Raw genomic sequence first — 14271 nt, forward strand, 5'->3', positions numbered from 1 at the left:
AGGAAACAAACACACCGGGAGTAGTCCTAATCGGCCAGACTACTATAGAATTAAGGGAGCGGAATCTTTACCATCTGTGGGTAGCCAGCAACCCACATCCACATTAGTCACTGTCAGTGCCCACAAAAGAAAATCCGAACCAAAGAACGATTGACCTGAGGCCTAATACTTCTTCCTAAAATACCCTTCTGCTGCTTAAACAGGCAAGCAATCCACACCTATTGAGTCCACGGCAACATCCAATGGAGAACAGAAAGTAACAGCCTTGTCTTTTCCATTCCTCCGAAACCAAAGCACAGATCGACTGCAAACCATGACGCGTGGGAGTGCGGGAAGGGGGGGGGGGGGGGGGGGGGGGATGTAAGAGCAATCAGAATTTCGATCAGCCAAATGAAGGAAACAACATTGGAGAACATACAAGGTACACTTATTTACATGCCATCCAAAGTTTTTTTGTTTTTCAGTTTTTGTTTAATTGCAATTTCTGCAATAAACATTGTATTGATGAGCTGGACTGGCTTCTTCCAACTCAGACTAGGGATCAGGATTGCCAAGTATAGCTTCATCACCGGAGTCGTCTTCCTCCTCGCTAAGCTCTTCATCACTGGACTTGTCTTCCGGAGTGATACCAGCGTCCTCTGGTTTGGCATACTTCTCACAATATTCTGCAGAAACATGGGAGAGAATGTTGGCACCTTAGTGTCAATATGACACAAACCTAATTGGCCAATGGTGAACAAAGTAGTGCTCCAAGATATGGCATATTAAAATGCAATAGAGAAATTTTGCTTTATTGCGACTTTGTTGTTCAGCAGAAAAATCTTGCGAAAATACGTATGTTGTGTTGGATCTGCGGGCATACAACACAAAATCTTAGTCGAGAACGATGATATACATGATAGGCTAGAGATAGCACCAGTTCAAAAAAATTTGCCCAACACTGATTGAAATGGTTTGGACATATCCAACAAAGACCTCCGCAAAGGCATTAGCACGTAGTGAAATCCTAAGACACCATAATAATGAAAACAGAGGTAGAAGAAGGTCGAAAGTTGATGAAAAAAGACACTAAAATAGACTTGAAGATGCAATATATACTAAAAATTAGCCTTAAATAAAAGCGAATGAAAAAACTATCCACGTCTCTAAACCTTGATTTGTGACTTCTGCCGGGTTTTAACTCTATCCTACCCCAACTTACTTGGTACTAAAAAGCTCTGTTGCTGTTGCCTGATTAGTGTCCTCTAGGTGCATGGTGCCATCAAACAAAAGAAACCCTGTGCTGATGGCATGAAACTACCTCACTAGAAGTCTCTCTCGATATACTACATATCAAGGTCTAACATCAGTAATACAAAAATCAATCACCTACTAATAAGTAATAACCCAATAGGTGTCAGCAGATACATAATGCAAGTATTACCTAACTCAAGCAAATGAACAACCAAGTCCAGTACTTAGCAGGTGAATATTATATTTAAGAGCAGTTATTATAGTGCTATGCAACTGGCAGCAATTAAATAAGGGCCTATTTGGTTGAGTTGTGGCTATGATGAAGCTATTGTGGGCTGTGGCCCGTAAGCTGTGAAAAAAACTGCTGGGACGAAGATGAAACTTGTTTGATTGAAACAAGTATAAAATATACCTCTTATCTTTCTCTCCCTTGAAACAACTATGAAAGATTTCTTTATTCCACCCATTTCAAAAAATGGAAAGACAAAAGCCAAAAGCAGTATTTAAGGTTCTTTCAAAATCGAACTACGGAAAATTAATTGCTTTTAAAAAACAACCCTTTTGGTTGGGCTTTTGGCTTTTAGGAAGCAAAAGCAGCCCTGAAAGCCCAACCAAACAGGGCCTAAATAATGTTTTCATCAGTTAGGAAGTATAAGCTTGGTTTCAAACTGAAAATGTATCTATATAAAAAAAACTCGACAAACGGTGTGGGGGGGGGGGGGGGGTGTTAAGACAGCCCCCGAGCATTGTATTAAAAAGAAGACTTTCTCACACGGGTCGAGAAAACCCCCAAACCCCTGCCCCACCCATACACAGCGGCACCATAGTCCATGTGAGAGTGACCGCGACCGGGGCCGGACCTTAGACCTGTGCTTTGGCGTGGGACAGACGAGGGGATTTTTTTTAACCACAGCCTGAAAATTCGCCCCCATCAGGAGTCGAACCCAGGAACTGAGGAGTGCTACTCAAACCAACTAACCAACTCGGCTAGAGCCCCATCTATATAGCATCCAAACAAGCAAACAGAAGACTTCATTAACTGGATTAAACAGAAAATGGGAGTAAATGATACTGGACTGAGAAGTTACTAGTTTGCATCCACATATTTATCTTCCATAGCCACTCTTTCAAAGATTAATAGAAGCTAAATCACTAGTAGGGCATATGAACCTAGATATACCAGTATCTGGGATGTTAAATAAGAAACACATGCATCCTGCATCTTGATTTCCAGTGTCTTATGGAGATTCCACCACCCCACAAATAGTTTGACTTTTTATCTCCACAATCATTATCATGGCATGCCAGGTTAAAGCAAAACTACTCAATTCCAGGGTATCTGTAAAGGTGGTTCTTAATCTTTAGAAATATATAATGCCAGGCCAGTTCAAACCAGAGCTAGGATAAAGCAGCTTCTCTAATCCCAGGCACTTGTATTAAGTACATACAAGTTTTAGGATTTCTCATCTGTAACAACGGACCTAGAGTTCTGTGATGCCTCTAACTAACTTTGGTCAAACCACTTCAATACCAGAACAAAGAATTGAGAGAAAACATGGAAATCGGGCACAAAAAGACTTGAGAGCAAAGCAATTTAACTAGGATTTAGTAGAAATGTAGAATTAATACCAGAGAAATAAAAAGGATTATATAAGTTGGAGATTTGCATTATATTAAGGGATACAGTTTTAGTACATTGTTTGAAGTTGCAAGCATAGATTATTCAGATAATGCAACACTTGCCCTCATTTGTTCAACTCAAGTAACTGACTAACTGTAAGGCCTCCTTTGGATTGGAGGAAACAAAGGAATTTTAGAGGATTCAATTCCTATGGAAAGTTTTCCTATAAGAGCCTTTGGAACAAAGGATTGAATCCTGTCCAGTCCTCTAAAATTCCTATGGAATGCATCCTCCATAGCAATTTTGAAGGAAAATAAGCATGAGGTACAACCTCATGTTTTCTTTCCTTTGTGTCTTGCATTCCTATGTTTTTCTTGCGCATTCTTGTAGGATTCCAATGGCATGGGCATTCTAATCCCGCTTTTTCTATTACTGTGTTTTGAGAATCCTGCGTTCCAAAGGAGCCCTTATTGTTTGTGCTCTTTTGTTTATAAAAAAAACTCAACCTGCAGGGGATAAGACAGCCGCTGGACATTGTAATAAGACAAGACCTCATAGAAAACCCCCGAACCCCTGCTCTACTCATACACAATCGGCATTGTAGCCCTCACACCTAGGTCGAGAAAAAACCCGAACAGACAGCCTCTAGGCATTGTATTAAGAGAAGACCTCACACACAGGTCGAGAAAACCCTCGAACCCTGCTGAGAAGTGTTAATCAGACCACCTAACCAACTCAGCTAGAGACCATTTCACCATTTTTTCTCAAACTTTGTAATTGGTAGTATCTTCTCTTAAGGGTAGCAATGTAGATTTTGAAGACCTTGGTAGATCGTCTTGTAGTGTAACTACTAGTCAGTGATTGTGTTGTAGTGTAACTTGAACATGGTAGGTTTAAGAGAACTCAGTTTACTCTTAACTAATGTAAGAAAGCTAAGTTATGGGAATAAAAGATCAGAACTTTTTTGATAATTTGGTGCATGAAGAACCTGGTTGCAAGAGAACATTCAAGTGTGGATAACACTTAGGTTGCAATGCATATGACAAAAAAAGAATGAATCTGTAGTAGAACATTATGGCAAAGTAGGCCTGGAGGTGATGTTTCAACCAAACAAAACAATATCTTAGAATTATAGACAACGTACTGAAAACAACCAGAGGATTTTAGTGGACCACTGTACCTTTCACTTTCTGTTCATAAACAGGACGATCACGCATCATCAGTGCTGCAGCCTCCCCATTTAATGGATCAGAAGGATTTGGATATAGTAACAGCTGTGGAAGGAATACTTCAAAAACATTTACTAGATCTGCAAAAGAGGAATGTGGAAAAAGATCTAGCTCAGATTATAGATTATATAAGATAAGAGCTCATAGCATCAATGGAAGAGAAGAGAGTATCTCACCAAACATTGGGCTCCATGTTTGGTTTATGACATCTAAACATACAGAGCCAGACCTGCATTTTGCAGTCAAATAAGAACAGGTAAGGAAATGTTAACTCCATGCATGAACTTCAATAAAATAAGAAAAATAGTTTAAGACCATAATGCTCACATCTCATCGACATTTGGGTGATAAATCTTGTTGATGAAGCCGATGGACGGGGATTTGTAAGGATATGCATCAGGCAGTTCTACCCTAACCTTCCAGACACCGCCTTGGTAGATACCTACCAAATTGAGTACGAATTTATTTGGCAAAATCCTGTGATAAACTATGACTGAAAAGGAAGGACGGTTCGGGTCAACTGAGCAACCAATCAAGGATGAAGCTAAACGGACAAGAATATCTGAACACGATCAACAGTGGAGACTGGCAGTTTTCCTGAAACTGAACTTCCACCCCACAACATCTAGATCAGAATCAGGAGCGTGCACCATCAGCACGGGAGGCAGGGAGAGAGAAGAGCAACCGGGATTCAGCGCGAGGGCTATTACTTTCGGCCGGCCCCTTGAATTCGACGAAGAATTCCTGCATCCCATCGTTCACCATCTCGACCTTGTAGTCGCTCATCATCCTGCGACGCCGATAAACCAAGAAAGCCGGCAAGAATGGCCAGATCAAAAAAAAAAGCAAGCAGAACACGGTCAGGCAGAATTGGAAAACAGACCAAGAGAGGTCCAGCATCCTCACAGCTTCATAAGGTCCATCTCGCGGCGCTTGCTCGGGGACGACATCTTGGAGAGCGGGGAAACAAGAACAGCAGCAGAAGGGCCCCCCCCCCCCCCTCAGCTCCTCGCCTTGGGGATAAGAGGGAGAAAGGGATTGCGCAGCCTGTAGACTTTGACGGTGCGTCCGCGTCGTCGTACGTCCTTCGCCTGCACGAGACTTATTATTTTATTGTTGCAGCCGCAGCGGAAATGAGATGGAAGAGGGAGAGGGTTGTGGAAGGCGAGAGAGAGCGGGCGAGACAAGCACAGGGGATGATGAAAGGGACAAAGCGAACGAAGTGAGGATTAGGGACGCAATCAATCACGCAAAACGCTGCCGAGCTCGGCGGCTAACTTCGGTCGCCACCCCCCTAAACACGCCTCCCTCGCCAGTGATCCAATCGCGTCTTTTTTGTCTAATCTAATTGAGGCCTTTAGGACTTTTGCTCTAGCCTCTAGGAGGGATTGTGCTGCGTGAGGAGGAGACCAACTGAGGAAAGCGGCGGGTGGTTGGTTGTTAGGGATGGTGCCGGTTAATTTGCATCCGTTTTCCTCTCGTAGTTACTGACTACTGTGAGCCTGTGAAGAGTGGACTGGGCAGGCCAAACCGCCGCAAAGTGCTTTGCTTCGGCGGCAGCGGTGGACGGTGGCAGTGAGCGAGAGGCATGTGCTGGCAGCTTTTCCCGGCTGCCGACGCGGGCGCGTGGCAGCCCACCAACGGAGGACTCATTTCACGGAGCTTTTGGTACAAGGGTAGTATTCTCTAGCACCCTGTTTGTACGTAGATACTGAAACTCAGAATTGTAAATTGAAATTAGTTTTCTTAAATTCTGTTGTTTAATTCCACGTGGAATTAGAGATTTGAAATCAAAGATTCAATTCTCTAAAATTAGACTATAACTAAAAACTTTTTCTCCTAATACAAAACATTATTCTTCGGTATTGCTTCCTATAAGACATGTTTACCAACAGACTATGTAAACGAAGTGTTGACTGGATTTTTTCAGGTTTAAACATGCATGACGACTTTTTTCATTGCACACTCCGTCACTACATGTTTGAGTGCCAAGAGTGCATGGTTAATCTGATCTGCATGCATGACGATAGTCCATGCTAGGAATCACGAAGCCAATCTCCACCATCGCGACTTGGTGTGACAAGATGTTCTGGTGCCGCTCAACACTGGGACCAGCAACCTGAAGTATTGGACTTCAGGAAGCTAAAGAATCGGACTTCAACAACCTACAAACTAGCTCATAGATTGTCACACCCGGCTTTAAGGGACAAAGCCAGATGCATCTCATACATGCGCCAAGAAGACAACATATATAATAACAGAGTGTATACAGATAAATGTCACAATAATCAGAGTATTTATTACATAGCGGAAGACTTATTACAAAATAAAAGGATAAACATAAAACGAACTAAGGATCGTCGGCGCCAATGTCAACTGAGAAACGACACCTAGATCAGATCATACTCCTCGCCTTGTGGCTCCTCCTGAATCACCTGCTCTTCTCCTGGGGGTGTGAGACAGCAAGGGTGAGCTCACACATGATCATAGCTCAACAAGTTGTGGGGAACCAGTGGACATGAACTCACAAAGGTGGTAGTTCATGTGATGTGTAAGGCTAATCAATGACAGGAGTTAAAGCTGAGCATTGCTTTTAAGTAGTTGGTCAAAATTTTATTAGCAGTTACTAAGTGTAAGTAAATACCAAACCTTAAGTAAAGTAATTGAACAAAATTAATAATAAACCCATGCAATGCAAATGACAAAATTGAATTTAAGTTCCATAATTTAAACATCAGAGAGTCCTCAGCCGCTCATGACCGTGAGCTCGGCTAGTATACCAGTTTTACACTCTGCAGAGCTTGTACCCTGTTGGGACTATGCTTCGTCGCCGAAGGTCTTGAAGGAAGAAGCAATTTTCTGCTGAAGCTGTTCGTATGAGATGACCGAAGGTTCCTCTTCGTGAAGCTTTGGAATTTATAAACCGACATAAAAGTAGAATGACCTTTTAGTCCATATATGTTTGAGTCACCGTTGTAATTCCTTATGAGGGGCATAATTGTAATTCCTCACAGGCCACGCCCTGTGCCTATAAATAGGTGAACAGTACCTCTGTACTGTTCACGCAATCTTGTAATCACTGGCACATTACGCTGGAATCATTGCTTTCTGCTAAGACGAAGGTATAAATGTACCTAAATGCTATGTTTCAATATTTAAGTTTACATAATAAAATATATATATATGAACATCGTTATTCATTTTCGGCATGTCTTTCTATAATGTCTTATATTTTACATTTTACTTCATATTGTTTTTCAAGTTTGATCACGTAAGTATGACTTTCGTGATATTTTGTTTATGGCCTTCGTCCGAAGCTCATTAAATCCTTAGGGAGACAATGCTTCCGCGGACGAAGGGCATTAATATTTAATATTTTATGTTGTCTTGTTCTTAATTCATAGCATTTGAGAACAAGTCCCCAACATTGGCGCCCACCTCCGGTGAACTCACTTCCACTTTCTCAAGCTGATGGCTTCGTTCAATGATCGAGCTGGAGCTGCTTCGGCTCCGAAGCTGGTGCTCCCAATAACAGGTGGTTCGTGCTCAGAACCAGCCAACAAAAAGCAAAAGAAAGAGGCGCAGAGAAGGGTACAACATGTTGGAGTGCAGGGACCCTTCATCAAGTCAAAGTGGTCCCACATACCAATCACCTTCTCCCAGGAGGACCTTCAGCTCAAGGATTTTCCTCATAACGATGCTATGGTTATTTCTTGCGTTATCAAAGGGTTTCTGGTCCACAATGTCTTGGTTGATACAGGCAGTGCAGCTGATATCATATTTGCTAAGGCCTTCAGGCAAATGCAAGAGCCAGAAGATAAGATTCATGATGCTACACACCCTCTCTGTGGCTTCGGAGGAAGACAGATTGTAGCACTGGGCAAGATCACCATGCCAGTAACCTTCGGATTCATCAACAACACCAGAACTGAGCAAGTTGTGTTTGACATTGTTGACATGGAATACCCTTACAATGCAATTATTGGTCGTGGCACCCTCAATGCTTTCGAAGCAATTCTTCATCCTGCTTACCTCTGCATGAAGATACCTTCGGATCAAGGACCCATTGCTATTCATGGGAGTCAGGAAGCTGCCAGAAGGGCTGAGGGAAACTGGGCTGACTCAAAAGCAATCCATAACATAGATGGAGCTGAAGCTTGTGAACAATACAAATTTAGGAGGGAGAAAGCAGCTTCAGCAGATCAACCGAAGCCCATGCTCTTATGTGAGGACATAGCAGAGCAGAGGGTGCTGTTGGGCTCTCAATTATCCGAAGAACAGGAGAAAACCTTGATAAGGTTTTTGTTCAACAACAAAGATGTTTTTGCATGGTCAGCCAATGATCTTTGCGGGGTTAACAGGGATGTTATTGAACACTCGCTCAATGTTGACCCATCCTTCAGACCCATAAAGCAGAGGCTTCGGAAAATGTCTGATGACAAGGCCGAAGGTGCTCGTAATGAAGTCAAAAGACTCCTCAGTGCAGGAGTTATCAGAGAAGTAAAGTACCCAGAATGGCTAGCTAATACTGTTATGGTAAAAAAGGCCAATGGCAAATGGCGAATGTGTATCGATTTTACAGATCTCAACAAGGCCTGTCCGAAGGACGAATTCCCTTTACCAAGAATAGACTCTTTAGTTGATGCAGCAGCTTCTTCAGAGCTCATGAGTCTACTAGACTGTTACTCAGGCTACCACCAAATCTGGATGAAGAAGGAAGATGAGCCGAAGACTAGCTTCATAACCCCAAGTGGCACATATTGCTATCTTCGGATGCCTGAGGGGCTCAAGAACGCTGGAGGAAGTTTCAGCAGAATGACTGCGAAGGTTCTCCAGTCTCAGATAGGCAGAAATGTGCTAACTTATGTTGATGACATCATTGTAAAAAGCACGAAACAGGAAAATCACATTGCTGATTTGCAGGAGACCTTTGCCAGTTTCAGACAAGCTGGCCTAAAGTTGAATCCAGAAAAATGTGTCTTCGGAGTAAAGAAGGGGAAATTTCTTGGATGCTTGGTTTCAACAAAGGGAATTGAAGCTAATCTAAGTAAAATTGAAGCTATACTTCGAATGGAGCCACCAACTACAAAAAAGGGGGCCCAAAGATTGACAGGGAGGTTGGCATCTCTTAATAGATTTATATCCAGATCAGCAGAAAGAAATTTACCATTCTTCGAAGTGTTGAAATCAGCCGAAGTCTTTCAATGGGGACCAAGCCAACAAAAAGCCTTCGAGGAACTGAAGCAATATTTGATAGATTTAACAACATTAACTCCACCAACGCCAGGGGTTCCTTTGTTATTATATGTGGCAGCTTCGCACTCAGCGGTAAGTGCAGCGCTTGTTCAGGAGAAGCTTGATGGCCAAGTCAAGAAGCAGGTCCCAGTGTATTTTGTATCTGAAGTTCTTAGTATATCAAAGAAAAACTATACAGAATTGGAGAAGGTGTTATATGCTGTTTTGATGGCATCCAGGAAGCTTCGGCATTACTTTCAAGCATACAATATTGTTGTTCCTTCTTCGCAGCCGTTGAAGGATATTATGAGAAATAGAGAAGCTACTAGGCGAATTGGAAAATGGGCTGCAGAGCTCAATGAATTTTACATTGATTATGTGAATAGATCTTCGATCCAGTCTCAAGCGTTGGCAGATTTTATCGTCGATTGGACGCCAGGGGCTCAGGATGAAGAAACAAATAAAGATGCCGAAGTATGGACAGTGTTTTGCGATGGGTCTTGGGGAACCTTCGGAGCAGGAGCAGCCGCTGTGTTGGTCTCACCATCCAAAGTTAAAACTTGTTATGCGGCAAGACTCGATTTTAGTTGTACAAACAATATTACTGAGTACGAACCCTGCTTTTGGGTCTTCGAAAGTTAAAAGCAATGGGAGTCAGAAGGGCCATTCTTAAAACTGATTCCCAGGTTGTTTCGGGTCATATTGACAAGAGTTGCAAGGCTAAAGATCCGAAACTTGAAAAATATCTAGACACGGTCCGAAGAGTCGAAGCTTCCTTCGAAGGATTTTCTGTCAAAAATATACCTCGAGGACAAAATGAGCATGCTGATTTGCTAGCTAAGTCAGCAGCACAGGGGCTGCCCTTACCTTCGGATGTGTTGTTCGAAACAATAAAAGCACCTTCAGTGGAACTTCTTGAAAGAGCAGTCCTCAATATATCTCCTGTTTATAGCGAAGATTGGAGAACTGAGATCATCTCTTACCTTCAGGGTAAATTCCTTTCAGATGACGAAACTTATAACAGGAGGATAGAGGCAAGAGCTCGTCCATATGTCATGATAGAAGGGGAGTTGTACAAGCATGGAGTTTGTGCTCCACTACTCAAGTGTTTATCTAGAACCGAAGGCATAGAATTGATGAAAGAAATACATGCAGGCCTGTGCGGATCTCACATTGGATCTAGGCCGTTACTTGGAAAAGTTTTCCGTCAAGGGTTTTATTGGCCGAAGGCAGCTTCGGATGCAGTGGAATTAGTTCAAAAATGCGAAGGTTGTCAGAAATGTGCAAGAGATCAAAAATAACCTTCGTCCTTAACCCAGCTCATACAACCCATTTGGCCATTGCAAAGGTGGGGCCTTGACTTGTTAGGTCCGTTACCACCGGCCCAAGGAAACTTAAGATATGTTGTAGTGGCTGTGGAATATTTTTCTAAATGGATTGAGGCAAAGCCTTTAGCCACAATAACTTCGGCCACCATCCAAAAGTTTTTCTGGCAGAATATTGTTTGTCGTTTCGGGGTACCAAAGGCCATCACTGTAGATAATGGAACACAGTTCGACTCCGAAGCTTTCAGAGATTTCTGTGATCAAATTGGTACGAAGATCCATTTTGCATCAGTCAGGCATCCGGAGTCAAACGGACTCGTTGAAAGAGCCAATGGCATTATAATGACAGGAATAATGAAGTTAATCTTCAATCAACCTAGGGGAAAGTGGTCAGATCAATTAATCAAAGTGGTATGGAGCCACAACACAACAATATCAAGGTCAACAGGCTTTACTCCATTCAAACTATTGTTTGGTGACGAAGCAATAACTCCGGAGGAAGCCAAAGCTGGATCAATAAGAGTAGTAGCTTCGGCAGAGTCAGATTCTGAAGCTGTTTATTCTGTGGAAAAAGATGCTATAGAAGGGATCAGGCTTCAAGCTGTGGAGAACATCAATAAGTATCAAGCCGAAACAATCAAATGGCGTGATAGAAAGGTTCGACTAAAGAATATTGAGCCAGGACATTTGGTGCTTCGGCGAGTGGCTAACCCAGATACAGTGGGCAAGTTGCAGTTGAAATGGGAGGGACCTTTTTTGGTAGCATCTTCGTCAAGACCCGGTTCATACAGATTGAAGGATATGGACGGCAACGACATTTCTAGATCTTGGAATGCGGATGACCTTCGGCGATATTATGTGTAACTTGATGTAATTTTTTATGTTTTTTTTTCATGGCACCCTTTTCCTTTCTGAAGGGGGAGAAAAGTTTTTAATGGGGCCATCATATGTAATTTCCTTTTTTTAGTTCTATAAGAGCAAAATCCCCTAAGGAATGTAAATGTAAAAGCTGAGAACGCACCATCGAGTGCCGAAAAGTAAAAGGCGAAGAAGCTCCAAAGTCGTTCCTAAGGGAATGCAGAGCTTACAGCGAAAAGTCAACGCTAATTCCGCCGAAAGTAAAAGGCGAAGAAGCTCCAAAGTCGTTATTAAGGGAATGCAGAGCTTATAGCGAAAAGTCAACACTGATTCCGCCGAAAGTAAAAGGCGAAGAAGCTCCAAAGTCGTTACTAAGGAAATGCAGAGCTTATAGCAAAAAGTCAACGCTGATTCCGCCGAAAGTAAAAGGCGAAGAAGCTCCAAAGTCGTTCCTAAGGGAATGCAGAGCTTACAGCGAAAAGTTAGCACTGATATGTGATTGTTTCTAAGGAAATAATGGTTGTGATTATGGCTTCGGATATGTGTTTGGACATTCATTTGCACATCACATTGCATCATAGCATTTGCATTCATAAACATGCATCCAGGCATATGTAGGATAATCATCATCATAGCATAAGTGGTTGCTTCGGCAAAAAGAAAAGAAGAGCTTCTTCGTGTACGAAAAGAAGAGCTTCGGAGGAAAGAGAAATGTTGTTTTCTATGCTTCGCTGTGTACGAAAAGAAGGGAAGGTGTTTTTTTCGCCTTCGGCTCAAAAAGATAATTTCGTCCACATCAAAGCACCTCTCATACATTAATGGAAGGATAAGAGCATATTACAAGGTATGAACAGAATTCATTAAAGACAAATTTAGTTACATTTACAAAAGTTATCTCAAAAGTTTCTTGAGTCTGTCTACAGTCTACTCCTATTTAATCTTCGAGGGACTTCAGCTTCGGCGTCATTCTTTTTAACCATCGGCTTCGGCTTCGTCATCCTACATGAATTAAGTTGTTGTAAGTCAAAATCGAGCTTGAAGAAAGAGGTAAACACAAGGTATGATTTCTTACTGGTTCAAGATGACTCCGAGCTTCGTCTCCAGCCTTTTCTCGTCCGCCTTTTGTCCATATCATCTTTACGAATCTATTGGAAATGCTTCGGGCGAGATCAGGAATGTCATCTAGAATTGATGGTGATAAAGTGAAATTGGGCCTATTGACAATCTTTCCATGATCGCAGCCAGCTTTTAGGAAAGCTGCAGCAGTGCCCCGAGAAGCTACCCAGGCGCAGAAGTCACCGTGCCCGGCTATAACTTCGTCAAGCTCATCAATTTCACCCTCAATATGTTCGAAGGCCTTTGGTAAATCTTCAGCTGACGGGGTGAACTTCTCACTGCTAGCTCCGACTGAATGGAAAAATTTTCTCAGTCGTTGAATACATTTGTTGCTAAATTCTAAACATTTGTCTTGAAGGCCCGCCAATAGTTCTTTCAAAACTGAATTTTGTTGGACTTCGGCTTCAAGTTTTGCATTAAGTTCTTGCTTTTCTTGTTCAAACTGTTCAGATTGGCAGAGAAGCTTCGTGTTCAGTTCTGTTATCTTAGCTTCGGCTTCCGCCAATAAGCCTTCAGCTGCTTGAAGCTCGAAGTTCTTCTTTTCAATAGTAGCTGATTGCTCTTTTATTTTGCCTTCTAAATTTTCAATTATAACTTTGTGTTTCTTGTCTTTCAGATCTTGCTGCATTTTCAAAGCTTTGCTCAACAGCATACTCTGCACGAAAACAACCTTCGTTAGACATGTCTTCATTATCCAAAACAATAAAAGTCAGGGGAAAAATAGTTCACCTTGAAATTGGAATAAAATAAACTACCAACGATATGTTGTCGTCGGTAGCGGCTAATGTCCGTTTCTAGCTTCGGAAAACCGATACTCTTTGACAGAGTACCGATAACCTTAGCTCCAGTTTGATTTCGGATACAGTCCAATTTTTCATCATCAATACCTCCGAAGAGGAGTGCTCCTGGTTTATATCCGCAAGATTTGGCGTACTCTTTAAGCTCTTCTACTTCGGTTTTTGACAATTTTTCTCCAACTAATTTTTGAAACATGAAAGCCTCGTCATCTGAAGCTTCGTCAGCTTCGTCAGCAATTCCCTTTTCTTTCCTAGGCACTGCAGCCATGGCCTCTTCGGCGGCAGTAGTAGCTTCTTCTGTGGCCATGTCTAGCAGCATTTTGTCGATATGTTCGATTGTGCTTTCCAAGTTCAAATCTTCAATTGAAGTAGCTTCGGCAGCTGGGACCTCCGAAGGTGTGATTTCAATATTTGTTATTTCTTTATCTGCTGGTATCTTCTGAGCTGAAGCTCTCGGTGGTGTTTTGTCAATCACTTCTGTCACTGCGATGATTCTTTGTCTCTTTGTTTTAGTCGTTTTCTTCGTTTTTTCCGGCTCCTTTTCCTTCTGAAAAAACTTTGTCAGTTGAGGCCCCAATGGACTTAGCTTCGCAGGCAGGGTTTCAGTCATTACCTTCAAAATTTCTTCCACGTCAGTGGCAGAGTGTGATGCGGGAGTCTCCTCTTCGTCGGATACTTTTTGCTTCGGAGATGTTACTTTCCTCTTCTTCAGAATTTTCTTCTCTTTTGATGGTTCTTTCTCATCTTCATTTAAAGTTTCGGCTATCCTTTTCCTTTTCCGGCCTCCGACACCTTTATTCAAATTTTCGTAGTCAGGGTATTCAAAACCCAAGGCGTCCAGCACTCGATTCAATCTT

At 42.2% G+C, this 14271-nt stretch overlaps 1 protein-coding gene across 6 annotated transcripts in view; it reads right to left on the reverse strand.

Moving 5' to 3' along the window:
• Positions 1 to 361: 361 nt before the first annotated feature.
• LOC115565779 (ubiquitin-conjugating enzyme family) overlaps positions 362 to 14271 on the reverse strand; it is a 39197-nt gene continuing 25287 nt past the window's right edge. Inside the window, exons 1-7 of one of the 6 annotated variants that reach the window (XM_035960768.1) lie at positions 5333 to 5439; positions 4990 to 5174; positions 4794 to 4873; positions 4411 to 4525; positions 4260 to 4312; positions 4035 to 4163; positions 362 to 665 (exon numbers count right to left, since the gene is read on the reverse strand). In XM_035960768.1, the coding sequence (XP_035816661.1) occupies positions 535 to 665; positions 4035 to 4163; positions 4260 to 4312; positions 4411 to 4525; positions 4794 to 4873; positions 4990 to 5033 (552 nt within the window). In that variant the 5' untranslated portion in view covers positions 5034 to 5174; positions 5333 to 5439 and the 3' untranslated portion in view covers positions 362 to 534. Of the gene's footprint in view, positions 666 to 4034; positions 4164 to 4259; positions 4313 to 4410; positions 4526 to 4793; positions 4874 to 4966; positions 5440 to 14271 lie in introns of those variants that run through there. The other 5 variants (XM_035960767.1, XM_035960771.1, XM_035960766.1 and 2 more) reach the window with 5 other exon arrangements.

Source organism: Zea mays, chromosome 1 (assembly GCF_902167145.1).
Source record: "Zea mays cultivar B73 chromosome 1, Zm-B73-REFERENCE-NAM-5.0, whole genome shotgun sequence".
Lineage (NCBI taxonomy): Eukaryota > Viridiplantae > Streptophyta > Magnoliopsida > Poales > Poaceae > Zea > Zea mays.